Here is a 14389-nt window from a genome sequence, read left to right as displayed (position 1 = left end):
CTCCAGAAAGGTCATAATACGCGAACATAAAGCGTGATCCAAAATTATTCAACAGACTGATGTCAACAACAGTTGTCTATAGTTACGCATACGATAGACGTCGTTTCTTTAATGAGCTCACATTCTTCTATCACTTGGAACGCTTCCTTCCTCTTAGAATCCTAGAAGAGGAGCTAACTCATTCACATACACTGCATAGAATCCCATGTTGTGCGATTTCAGTTGATTTTCTATTCTTCTTGATGTTCGTGTGGCGATTAAAAGGAGGAACAGCATTACGATATTTCTCAGTGAAACAACTGCGGAAAACGAAACGGAGCATTTTGGCTGTCGCTTTGTTCGTCCTCCGTTTCAGTTTCAGTGGCCTGTTTACTGATTTGACGTAAGACCCAAAGTTCTTCGAATTTTCTGTCACATTTCACTTTCACTTTCGAGTTCTATGGAGAATTCAGTCATGTCTCTCCTTGCGCTTATTGCTTATTACTGAAATGACAGCACACTGCAACAGATGAAGAACGCGCCCAACCTATCTTTGACTAACAGAATTTGAAACGCCATCCTCACTATCTTTGCGCGTATGAATCCACTGGATTATGGCGATGTATTCGCGAGGTACTTCATATACAAGGAATTGTTACCGAAGGTAGTCATCTAAGACATTGGGCTCAATGCTACTATACAGGTATAAAGCCATATTGTTGATTCGATCTCATGCCGAAGTGGTGCTATTCGTCCACATAGTGGGTCCAGCAAGTCTTAGAAGAATGGTTTGTTCCCAGCCTGTCTGGTCTCAGGAATTCTCCATCACGTCAGAAAAATCATCATACATGCTCTATAACACATTAGTAAGAAAAGTCTGTAGATAAGAAAAATGATGCCGTGGTGACTGTCAGAGCAACAATACAACAATACCGCCTTCACGCTTCGTCGCTCCGTCCTGATACTCTGCTTCAAGTGGCGACGTTTACGTGACAATTCTTATTAAAACCGTACCTCTTCATTTCGTGGTTTACTGCAAATCTCATAGTTTTATTACCAAATAATGTGCCTACCCTTTTTGTTTGTCAATATTTAACCACATTATTATACAGTTTTTTTTTTTTTTTTTTTTTTTTTTTTTTGCTGCCTAAACTAAGTCATAACACAATTCTTAAATATTAAGAGAAAAGATGACGAATGTGTAACTGGTGAAAATTTTTGCAGGCGCTGGTGTACATGTTAACTGACATGCAGATACCTGAACGCTATGACTACGCTTCAGAAGTCTTCAATAACTTCCTCGACCGCACGAAGCAGTTCTCCAAATGGACTCAGCAGGTTTAAATTAACTTAATTTTCAACGTTTCTAATAATAGATTGTATTTACTGTTTTTCAAGAGGTTTCCGAAGTGCAGAGTGGATGTCGGTAACTTATCTGATCCAGTTTCACATGAAATATACGTCTCACATAATAATTATGCTCTAAACTGATAGGTGAGTGTAGATACCATCTTGCAGAGAGATTGATTTCAATCATTTTTGCATGGAATTCGAGTTGCAGCTACCGAGTTCTGAAACTAAGGGATACGCTTTCCCCGACTGTGCGATTCCCTGATATGACGAAACCATTGTGTACTCACTTCCACTCCATTTCACTAACCACTAGAGTAACATTTCAGCTATTCTTGGTTGTAATTATCCTGTCGACACCAATCGGAACTCCAAGGGAGCCTTAACCCAGCTGGATATACGTGGTGGTAAAATCAGCCCCAGTAAGTTTTAGAAAGAAGCATCGTGCAGTACGCTTAACTCTTTCAGGGAAACCACTATTCATATTGAAGATGCTGTGAAAAATTTTACTCGCGTGTTCGTGTAACGTTGGACATATTCTAGTAACCCTTTGGACGGAAGAAAAGTTATGGATTAACGTTACGTCTACTACGAAGTAATTAGAAAGGGAGCATAGGCTCAGATAGGGAGAAATAAATCGACTCAGTAATTTTCAAGGAACCATAAACCTAATCATTTTAGAGAAATTATGGACCACTGAACTCTGGATTACAGACGCGAATTTGAACGTCGTTTCTCCCGAATGCGAACAGAGTCAGCTAACCATCACGTGATAGCCCTTGCGGGATTGTAGATCCAAAAGTAAAGTTCTGTGTTCTTTTACATGTAACGAGGCAGAGCCAGAACGAGACTTCGTGGTACTTACCACGTCCAAAGAACTTTGCATTGTCGTGTCACCCATAGTCTCGGTGAATTCTGTATTTAATTTGGAAGTTCATTTTTCAAGATATATCTTCATCTATGTTTTCTCTACATTTGAAAATACGCCTTTATTTTATGACAGTCGGTTTTTATGAAATACAGCATCAGAATTCGAAAGAGTCAAAAATGTAAGAATTTTGGTAGTAATTACCCTATTTCCTTAAAACTTCCGGAATCACATCATTAGCTATCTTACTGCAAAAGGGAACAGTAAGAAGCAAGCCGGCAATGCTTTCTACTCGTCAGTTCACGCTCATGTAACCAGAGCCTTTTTTTCTTCTTCTTCTGAAGTCCAAGAGCGATAAGACCTCAGGCAGTTGTAAAAGATTGGATGAAAAATTTGCAATAGCACAAATCCTCATCATGCATGATTCACAGCAATTAAGAGACATCTATTTGTTAAGTGCGAAACAGGAATTTCTAATATTTTTCAGGCTATTTTTTTTTCCTGAGGCAGCCACGAATTCAACAGGAGTTTTAGTGTTATTGTATTATTTTGACATTCATGAATTGGTGAGTGATGTAGACGACCTTCTCATTCTGCAAGATAAAAAATGTAACAAGGCATCCAACGGATTAAGTAGAAGCGGCTAAGTGGTACGTTGATCATAGTGGAAGTCGGAGTAGTTTACCAGTGGTATCCATGGACGTCACGATGTCTTCTTTAATGTCCGCTTAGCTCACAAGCCAAAACACAAGGACACTGTAAACTGGGTGAACTATCGTGTTAGTCCATCGTCAACGCAAGCAAGACTGTGATGCCATAGTGATAAAAACACTCGTTACGCACTGTATTCGGAAATAATTTCAACTCTCCGAATTATATATGTCGTAAACTGATATCTAACAAAAGTATGCGTAAAGATGCAGTCTTCATGAATGTTGGAAGCTCATACTTCCATAAATAATCTAAGGTGTTTAATATTCTAAAACTGTGATTGCAGAACTTTATTAAAAGACAAAAGAACATGAGAACATTATACTTTATCTACTTTTCAAAACGTGAAAGCTTGAATCCAGTACATTACAAATAAAAACTAATCTGTTACTGTGTCAACTGTTGACATGATAGTAGAGCGTATAATGACATTGCAACATCAATTACCAGCAACTAAACACATACGTCATTTAATTAATGCTCTCACAAAGCAGTGTGATTAAAAACTGTTTGCATTCAGACTTTTTCTGAACACGTGGTAAGAGCTTGTCATTGTGTATGTTGTGACCTAGTTTATATGTAGCCCAAAAGGTCGGTAAATAGTGTCGTAAAAATCAGTTTCGTATCATACGTTTCTCACCGTTTTGCGATGCAGGAATATTGCGCTCGGCAATCGGTTGAACTATTTTAGTAGCATCACACGTGATGAGTATCGTAACAGACAATCTGGACCAGATCATTGTTAACGAGCCGACAGAGCTACGTGTGCATTCTAAGACTGCCTGAAAAAACTTTGTTAAAAATAGTTAAGTAAAGGTAGCTAAAGCTAAAAAGTTAAAAATTAAGGCAAAAACTGCTAAGAAACTCGAATTATGTATCAGTTACTGACAGGAGACATGTACATTAACTAACGTCACGGGGAAAATTGTACAAGAATTAGAAAATTTATTTAAATCTGACATACAGATAGACAGTAATGAAAATAATGACAATCATAAAGTAATTAGTACTGAGGCGAGTCGAATCTCTCAGACAGGAAGTAAGGAAAATTTTTTGGAGATGATGGCATTTCAATACAAACAATTAAAGAGAAAGGGAAAGTAAACCAAAAAGTACTTGCAATATTAATTACAAAATGTCTGCCGAGAAGGAAAATTCTCTAAACAAAATTGTAGATACTCTGCTTCATCAAGGAGTGCACAGATACTATTCGCTAAAATTATAACCAACCGCATAAAGAAATGGCTTCTTGTGAACCAAAGGGACAAGCTGGCTTCGAAATTATGTACCTAGACAGATGAGTACGAATTACTACTTGATATGAAAGCAAAGATTTTGAAAATGCTTGTGATTAAGTTCAGATTAAATCTGTAGTAAGACTCCTTGAGATAAAAGGTATAGATCTGAGGTCGTTAGTATACTCAACATCACATATGACAGCGCTACAGCTTCGACTAGTCTTCATGAGGCTAGTGGTAAATCCAGAATTGAATGATGACTCAGAAAAGGTGACTTCATATGACTAAAAATGCTCTCGGCGGCCACAATTAAAGACTTATTGTTGTAAATGAATGGATAGTGAGGAGTAGGGTGTTTTTCAATGAGATGAAGGAATGATTTGCAGTACTTTCCGGACTTTATAGGTTGGTTTATAATTAGTGTAGTGCTTATGATGGTGAATATTTGTACCAATCTAGATGTTTCTTTATATTCAATGCGTTACTTGTGAGGAACTCCATATGATGGTGATACAGGAGCGTATCCCAGTCAAGAGTCCGCTGAGAGAAGCAATCTAAACTACGTGAGGCATGCAAGAGAAGGAGAGCTGATGGTGGGAGTGCGAGGTAGTGTAGACTGATGGATTTCATAGGGATTCAGGCGGATATTGGGTCACACAGGGTCTGCTGTAAAAAGATGCGCCATGACAATTATCAAGATGGCTTCCCATTTGGATATCAATGAATTTTCTGTAGGTATTCCAGTTGGTGCCATTTTTATCTAGTACAACTTTTGTGTGGAGGTAGTAGTGCCTCAGGTAGGGGGTGGCCACTTCTATTTGGCTCTAGGACTTCTACAGTAACGCATCCATCGGTGTTACGAGAGATTAAGATAACATCGCGGTGACGCTGCTTTTACGGCAGGTTTGCTGTTGAGTGGGTACTGCTCGTAGGTCGCCGTGGATACTGATAATAAACTGACAATACTCTTGGTGTTCTGCTGGGTTTTTCCTATGAATGTTTAGGTCTGCGGTATAATGTACAATGTACAATGTACATCAAGGGGTTAAGGTCTATAGATGAGGAATTCGTAAGAAATGGAATGATGAGGTTTCCTACTCACATAGATATAGTCACACAGGAACTGGTTAAGGACACGAGAGTGAAGGGTTAGAATCGGGTGCTCGTTAAGAGTACTGAACAGCTGCTGTAGCCGAACTGAAGTGCTCTTCTGGTGGTCAGTAGTACGTCAGTTACTAAACAATGGCTGTAAGTTATCAGAATTGTTTAGGCTCTAGAGGACAGTGTGGATCATGTGGAGGGTTGAATTGCAAGGAAGGAACAGACATTGTAGAACACGATGTTGTATTGCTTTCCAGCCATCTTGAAGCTTAGGAATTGGTTTTTAGAATTGGTAAACAATTGGAAAAAGTGTACCCTGCTTCAACATGGTCCGAGCAGGTACACGGAGGGAAGGGGTTTACTAGTTACCGGGAGCTCCAATGTTAGCCATGTTATGGAGCCCCTTCGACAGGTAGTGTTCATGGCTGGAAAGAAAGCCAATGTGCACGAGGTATGTCTGCCAGCGAGCCTCGTCCGAGATGTGGACGCGGCCCTGCTTGTGGGTATCGAGCGTGCAGGGTGCAGTTGTCTGCAAGTTTCAACTCCCATCGGCACCAACGACGCCTGTTGCGTGAGCTCTGAGGCCATCCTCAGTTCATACGGGCAGCTGGTGGAGGTGGCGAAGACTGCTGGCCTCGCACGCAGGGTGCAGACAGGGCTTCCAGTTTGGAGCATTGTTCCTTTAATTGAGCATTGTCCTCTTGTTTGGAGCCGAGTGAAGGGTCTTAACTAAAGACTTTGTCGACTCTGTGACTGTCTTGGCTACAAATTTCTAGACCTGAGTTACCCCTGCGTTATTGGGTTTGGATTTGTGGAACTCCTCTTGATAGTTCAGGGGTGCACTGCACGAAGGAAGCAACTACTCAGGTAGCAGAGTAGTTACGGAGTGCACATGACGATTTTTTAGGCCAGCCGGTAGTATGAGGCACTCTGATGAATACTCGCCAGTCGGTAAGTGCCGGGGGAAGTCAGATCGCGTTCAAAGTAAAGACACATCGACAGTCAAAATTTTATCAGTAAACTTTCAAAGTATTCGTAACGAAGTTCCCGAGTTTACTGCGCTCAGGAAAGCTCTCGTGCTCAAAATAACCAAGGGACCGAGGGCTGGCTGAAATCAGAAGACGAAAACTCTTACATATTTAGTGAGTCGTAGGCTGTATATCAGAAAGACAGATTAGAGACCATAGGAGAGAAAGTGTTCATTGCAGTTGAGAAAAGTATTGTCTCTATTGAGGTCGAAGTGGAGAGCGACAGTGAAGTTATCTGGTCGCATATAATAAATGTAGGTGAAACAAAGTTAATTTATAAATGTTCTTAGCGGACACCCGATTCCCCTGTGATATTTTAAGAGTCATTCAAAGAAAGTTCATGATCAGTAGCGAGTAAATACCCAGATCATGCAATGTTAGTTGGAGGTGACATTAACCTACTAAGTATAGACTAGGATGTCTATGTAGTCACCGCGGGGGGTTCACACCGACAGTTGTGCGAAATACTTTTGGCACGTTTTCTGATAACTGTCTTGAGGACGTAGCTCGGCAGCCCACACGCAACGAAAATTCTTAGCTCTTGTAGCTACAAATAGTCCCGATCTTATAGACAATGTCAGTATAGAAATGGGGATTAACAATCATGTCACTATAACAAATATAGTTACGAAATTTAATAAATCAGCCAAGAAGGCTAGGAGAATGTTTCTGCTACATACAGCTGATAAGCAGTTGTTAGCACCTCACTTAGAGAGTGAATTGACGTCACTTAGTTCCAGTAAGATGAACGTAGAGAGATTAGGGGCAAAGTGTAAGTATATTGTAAATCGTGGTCTGTAGAGTTATGTAGCCAGTAAGTGGATAAAGAATGGAAAAGACCCACCATAATTTAATAACGAAATTCGGAAGATGCTGAGGAAGCAGAAGTTGTAGCACTGTCGGATCAAAAGAGGACCCGCAAATGGCAACCAAAGGTTAGTAGAGATTCGTGTGTCTGTGAAAAGATCAATGCGCAGAGCATACAATAACTACCACCGTCATATCTTAACAAAGGATCTGGTAGAGAACTGGAGAAACTTCTGGTCTTATGTAAAATCGTTAAGCGGGGCTAAGGCTTCCAATCAGTCCCTTGGTAACCAGTCTCATGTAGCAGCTGGTGACAGTAAAATGAAAGCCCAAGTTTTTAATTTCGCGTTCAAGAAATCGTTCACGCAGGATAATCTTACAAACTTACCGTCATTTGACCATCGGACAGACTCCCGTATTGACGACATAGTAATAAGCATCACTTGCGTAGACGAACAACTGGAAGATTTGAAAACACATAACTCACTAGCCCGGATGAGATCCCAGTTCTGTTTTACAAAGAGTAGTCTACGGCGTTTGCCCCTTAGCCACCATGCATTTATTACCAATGTCTCGTCCAGGACATAGCCCCAAGCGACTGGAAAAAAGTGTCAGTGACTCCTATATACACTCCTGGAAATTGAAATAAGAACACCGTGAATTCATTGTCCCAGGAAGGGGAAACTTTATTGACACATTCCTGGGGTCAGATACACCACATGATCACACTGACAGAACCACAGGCACATAGACACAGGCTACAGAGCATGCACAATGTCGGCACTAGTACAGTGTATATCCACCTTTCGCAGCAATGCAGGCTGCTATTCTCCCATGGAGGCGATCGTAGAGATGCTGGATGTAGTCCTGTGGAACGGCTTGCCATGCCATTTCCACCTGGCGCCTCAGTTGGACCAGCGTTCGTGCTGGACGTGCAGACCGCGTGAGACGACGTTTCATCCAGTCCCAAACATGCTCAATGGGGGACAGATCCGGAGATCTTGCTGGCCAGGGTAGTTGACTTACACCTTCTAGAGCACGTTGGGTGGCACGGGATACATGCGGACGTGCATTGTCCTGTTGGAACAGCAAGTTCCCTTGCCGGTCTAGGAATGGTAGAACGATGGGTTCGATGACGGTTTGGATGTACCGTGCACTATTCAGTGTCCCCTCGACGATCACCAGTGGTGTACGGCCAGTGTAGGAGATCGCTCCCCACACCATGATGCCGGGTGTTGGCCCTGTGTGCCTCGGTCGTATGCAGTCCTGATTGTGGCGCTCACCTGCACGGCGCCAAACACGCATACGACCATCATTGGCACCAAGGCAGAAGCGACTCTCATCGCTGAAGACGACACGTCTCCATTCGTCCCTCCATTCACGCCTGTCGCGACACCACTGGAGGCGGGCTGCACGATGTTGGGGCGTGAGCGGAAGACGGCCTAACGGTGTGCGGGACCGTAGCCCAGCTTCATGGAGACGGTTGCGAATGGTCCTCGCCGATACCCCAGGAGCAACAGTGTCCCTAATTTGCTGGGAAGTGGCGGTGCGGTCCCCTACGGCACTGCGTAGGATCCTACGGTCTTGGCGTGCATCCGTGCGTCGCTGCGGTCCGGTCCCAGGTCGACGGGCACGTGCACCTTCCGCCGACCACTGGCGACAACATCGATGTACTGTGGAGACCTCACGCCCCACGTGTGGAGCAATTCGGCGGTACGTCCACCCGGCCTCCCGCATGCCCACTATACGCCCTCGCTCAAAGTCCGTCAACTGCACATACGGTTCACGTCCACGCTGTCGCGGCATGCTACCAGTGTTAAAGACTGCGATGGAGCTCCGTATGCCACGGCAAACTGGCTGACACTGACGGCGGCGGTGCACAAATGCTGTGCAGCTAGCGCCATTCGACGGCCAACACCGCGGTTCCTGGTGTGTCCGCTGTGCCGTGCGTGTGATCATTGCTTGTACAGCCCTCTCGCAGTGTCCGGAGCAAGTATGGTGGGTCTGACACACCGGTGTCAATGTGTTCTTTTTTCCATTTCCAGGAGTGTATAAGAAGAGTAAAAGAAAGGACCTGCAAAATTACAGATCAATATCTCTAACTTCGGTTTGCTACAGAATCCTGGAACATATTCTCAGATCGAATGTAACAGTATTTTTTGAGACCGAGAAGCTTATGTCCACGAATCAACATTTTTTTACAAGGCATAGCTCGTGCGAAATTCATTTTGTCCTTTTCTCACATTATACACTGCGAACTATGGATGAAGGGCAACAGGCATATCCCGTATGTCTAAATTTTCGGAAAGCATTTGACACGGTGCCCCAGTGCAGGCTGTTAACGAAGTTACGAGAGTGTGGAATAAGTTCATGGATATGTGAGAGGCTCGAAGGCTTCTTAAGTGACAGAACCCAGTATGTTGCTCTCCACGGCGAGTGCTCATCAGAGACGAGGGTGTCGTCAGCAGTGCCCCAGGGAAGTGTGACAGGATTCTGTTGTTCTCTATATACATGATTGATTTGACGAACAGGGTGGGCAGCAATCTGTGGTTGTTTACTGATGACACTGTGGTGTATGGTAAGGCGTCGAAGTTGAGTGACTGTAGGAAAATAAACGTTGACTTAGTCAAAATTTGGAGTTGGTGTGGTGAATGGCAGCCAGCTATAAATGTGCGAAAGTGTAAGTTAATGCTGATGAGTAGGAAAAACGGACCTGTAATGTTCGGATACAGTATTAGTAGCGTACTGCTTGACGCACTCACATCATTTGAATATCTGGGCATAATGTTGTAAATCGATATGAAATGGAATGAGCATCTGAGTCCTATGGTAGGGTAGGCGAGTGGTTGACTACGGTTTATTGGGAGAATATTAAGGTAATGTGGTTCGCCTGTAAAGGAGACCGCATATACGACGCTGGTGCGACCTGTTCTTGAATACTGCTCGAATGTCCGGAATCCGTACCAGGTCGGACTGAAGGAGGAATTCGAGGCAATTCGGAGGCGGGCTGCTAGATTTGTTACCGGTAGGTTTGAACAACACTTAAGTGATTCGGAGATGCTTCGGGCGCTGATACGGGAATCCCTGGAGGGAAGGCGACTTACTTTTCGGGAAACACAATTGAGAATACTTCGAGAACAGGTACTTGATGTTTACTGCCGAATGATTCTACTGCCACCAGCATACATTGCGCGTGAGGATCACGAAGATAAGATACGAGAAATTAAGGCTTGTACGAAGGCATATAGACAGTACTTTTTCCCTCGCTCTGTTTGCGAGTGGAACAGGGGAAATGACTAGTAGTGGTACATGGTATCCTCCGCCACGCACCGTACCTGGCTTGCGCAGTATGCGTGTAGATGTAGATAGGTGTCTATGTGGGAGAGGACGTCGAGTACTTATTTGTTTGAATAGGTGGTTAGAGTTTGTGGATGGGACATAAAACTGAATACAAGGGAGCATTTTTGGAGAGTGTGTGGTCGCGAGAAAAGAAGTGTATTTTGTAAAACAATAATTAGTATACATATATTTTCGACAGCCGGAGGTGGGCGGAAGTAATTATTAGGATGTATGGCGTTATTGATTGGTCTGATGAGTGTGATAAGCTGTCATCTTGTGGACGGGGTACTGACTTCACACCGTACAATTCAAGTTGTAAGGGATTGATTGCAAGTATAGAAAGCAAGAGGACAGGCATGGTTCAGACACTGTCTGAAGAAGTGGGAGGCTTTTGTAGCGAGGCAACTTTGCAGTCGGTGATGAGATAATCAACGGACAAAAGATTTTTCTCATCAACAGGTCTGTGAATGGAATTTTAAAGATTAGATTTCGTGGTTGCGCTGGTTGAGCAGTGACCCCCGTCTTGTGACCAGACGAACCTGTTTTCGAACAGCCACAACTTCGTGTTCTTTGATTGCTCTGGAAGGGGGCTCATAAATGAATAAAAGATTTACTTAACTTTGACACACTTCTTTGCTACAGGAATACTGGATAATTTGCAACTGTCATTGACTAGCAAACCATCACTTGACGCACTAAATAACAAACTGTTCTCATGAGGTACAACGTTCAACATTAGCACTACAAGTTCATCTGAAACTTTAGGACTCGTTGTTACTATACTATGATGCTGAATGCTGTAGCTGAGGTCTCGAACTGGAGCAGAGCTCTTACTAGCTCGACACTATGTTGACCTCAGTGTGAGGGCCCTTCATGCTGAGAGGAGTAGTTGCGTGGTCTTTAAGAGCACCTCACATACGTCGTTGCGGAATGCGGCGAGTCCTTGCTCATGTCTGTGGCATCGATTCCCGTTGCCAACTTTAGAGTGACAACGCGATATCTGTATTATACCAGAAGCTGTGTGATGAGATGCTTTTTTGTGGAGATTGATTCAGAAAGTATTCGAAGACGAAAAAGGGGTCGGGTGAGGTGAAATATAGTGAGTTCATTTATAGTGCACTTGTGGCAATTAAAACAAAAATACTTCATTTTTACTCAAGAGACGCTGCCAAAACATTTTGGCCACAGGCCGTTACAGAGGTCACGCCTATCTCGAGAATCCGATTGGTGTTTTCTTATCGTGCCTTTTTTTCCAATTTTAACCCAAACAAATGCAGGGCTAAACACACTGTATTAACTTATGCAAAGTTTCAAGCAAATATTAATTTCTAATGATAGTAAGGTGTCAAGTTTTCTGTGAGTGAATGTAAAATATTTTTGCATTAACTGCTGTTAGGGCGCTATATGTGGATGCTGAAAATTTCACCTCAGCAGAAGCTTACCAGAAGCTACAGTTTCAGCTTGTGGAACATTGGAGAAGACGGCATTTTCAATTGGATCATGAGTTACGGGTAAGAAAGTAAAGTCTGAGGCAGTCAGCCCAAGAACGAGCTGTTGGCCTGACTACGGCAAGAGTGTTGGCATTCATTAACCGTGGAAGAAGGAAGGAGAAGGTGGTGAACCCGATAGGCCAGCCGCCTTTTACCCCCAATACTCAATATGATAGCAAGATCTAGTCGATCTATGGCGTCCTGGGGGGGGAGGGGGGGGGGGGGAAACTGCAATGAAGAAAAGCCCCCCGCTCCTACCAGGGATGAATACAGGGGCCTACAATGCCCGAGTGTAGCACTCTGCCCATGAGATCACCACAATTAATATGAAATACTGGAAACTAACATAATGTGATTGTTGTGGTTATTTTTTACCGATACACTACTGTTTAATAGCGATTGTAGTTTAGGTTTTTATTACCACAATACTTCAAGGTATAGCAGTGACGGTTTTTTCTCTGGAGGGCAGGCTACCCGAAGATCTTGTAACTGCTGAAACCAGCCACAGCTGTTAAAGATGTGGCTGCAAACGTAGCAGCATTGCACTATGTGTCGCTAGTTCTAACAAATATCAAGACTAATAGAGGAACTAAATGTAGGAAGTTTGTAAGAAGACATGAAAACCAATAGTAGAATATAATCTACATACAGGGTGTTATGGGTGTAATTGCAGATAATGTGGTCACTGGTACCTTAGTATGAACCTACTTTAGCGTGTAAGTTGTTTTCCTCTGGGTCTAACAGCATTCCCTCAAACACGTCACATAATTTACTGCCTGATGTTTTCTGCACAGTCGTAACTCTGCAACTAAGTGGACTACGTCTGTGAGTATAGATCAAATGTTTTGAAACCACGTGTCCACACTTCAGCACCTGACCTGCTGCCCATGTGAAAATAGACATCAATGGTTTGTTTTTGCCAAATGGAGTACTAACCAACCTGAAAACACACTACTCCTAATTACTAAAATTATTAGTCTGCGAATTAAGTAAATATTGAGGTATTTTTCTTCAGTACTCTGTCCTTAGTCAGCAATACAAATAATGCCAGTTATACCTCTGACATCCTGTGTACAGAAGAAAATAGTTCAAATTAATAATGATGTCAAGAACCCGGTTTAGTAGATTTTGTATTTAGGACAGCTGATAAAAATAAATGGGCGAACAGAAAATGTAGTAAACTAGAGTGCAAAAGTGGGCTGCAGTGTTTTTGGTGAACGAAACCGTTTTTAAAAGTAATCTTCCTGTGTACCGGGAACAAAATGTTTACGATCAGCGTGTATGTTTTGACCGATGCCAGTAAGAGATGGATTTTTAATGCAAATTCCACTCAAAAACTGAGGCTTTCACAATGATAAATCGAGAATCGCATCTTAAGAATTGCCGGGAAAGACAAGAAAAGAAACAAGTAGATCATCAAGAAACTAGAGTGACAGACCTAATTATGAACGCAATGAACATGAAACACAGGTGGACGCGACATGTACCTAGATGAATGAATTATTGGAGGACCAAAGAAGTTCTATGTTTTATTCCAAGAGAGAAAAAAAATGAACCAAAGTGACGAACAGATGGAAGGTGGGTCAATGGCATAAGGAAACATGCCGGACAACCATGGGTTTCTATCACTGAAGACTGTAATGTGTCGAAAACTCTAGAAGTAGCCATTATCCAGTTTGGATGTCAAAATGTTGATGCTGATTTGCTGATGGACGATGGAAGACAATTGATTCCTGGTGTTAAAATACCAAGCCAGTATCTCTTTTTAAATGCCAAGGGTTTGTCGGTTGATTTCGCCTCCAGTACGTATAGTTGAATGGAAAAGGCGCAACGTAAAACTTCTTTCCGCTCCAAGAATCGGGCTCCGATAGCATAGATGGTTAGAGTATCCTTACTCCAACTGTGGTCTGATAGTCTCGAAAGAACTGTCACAATGTAGCATATTCTTTCCCAATGTAAAAATCTGAGAACAGTGTGATGTTTAAGGCCATGAAAAAAAACTGAAATCTAGCACTGTAGTGTGGTGGAAAATCTCTGCTAGTGCTTATAATAGCACAGGAAGTGTCTATCATATAGTCTGAAACCTTTTCGGTTAACGTTCCTTCACTAAGTATTGTATCTTTCATATTTAATAGCTGTTTCTTCAGTTTCTAAGCCGCCACTGAGGAACAGGGTGGGGTCTAGGTGGCTGATAAAGGCATAGAGTGTCATTGCAATTCGATCAATACAAATTCCAGCACATGAATGAGCGAAAAATCATTATTGTTTAGAGAAGACAAATTTGGCGAATACAAGAGGACAAAATTGCAGCATCCTGGGTCTAGATAGGATCGTGAGGTCGTAGTAACGCCATAGTCGTAGGCGCACTCTGACGACATCACAAAGTGCAGGCGACTCCCTTTCTGTGGAGGTGTGTCTGAAATTACCTGGCGTGGCTGACCTGTGCTAGAGCCTACAATAACCACTTGCGCAATCCGT

The 14389-nt window shown here is 42.8% G+C and overlaps 1 protein-coding gene across 1 annotated transcript in view; it reads left to right on the top strand.

Moving 5' to 3' along the window:
- The window catches only part of LOC126249329 (uncharacterized), a 462872-nt gene that overhangs the window by 343202 nt on the left and 105281 nt on the right, over positions 1-14389 (top strand). The window contains exon 6 of the mRNA XM_049950984.1: positions 1204-1317. Coding sequence (XP_049806941.1) covers positions 1204-1317 — 114 coding nt within the window. The remainder of the gene's footprint in view (positions 1-1203; positions 1318-14389) is intronic.

The sequence above is a fragment of the Schistocerca nitens genome, chromosome 3, assembly GCF_023898315.1.
Source record: "Schistocerca nitens isolate TAMUIC-IGC-003100 chromosome 3, iqSchNite1.1, whole genome shotgun sequence".
NCBI classification, from domain to species: domain Eukaryota; kingdom Metazoa; phylum Arthropoda; class Insecta; order Orthoptera; family Acrididae; genus Schistocerca; species Schistocerca nitens.
Note: the sequence above shows the minus strand (reverse complement) of the source record. Positions and strands in the feature narration are given on the sequence as shown.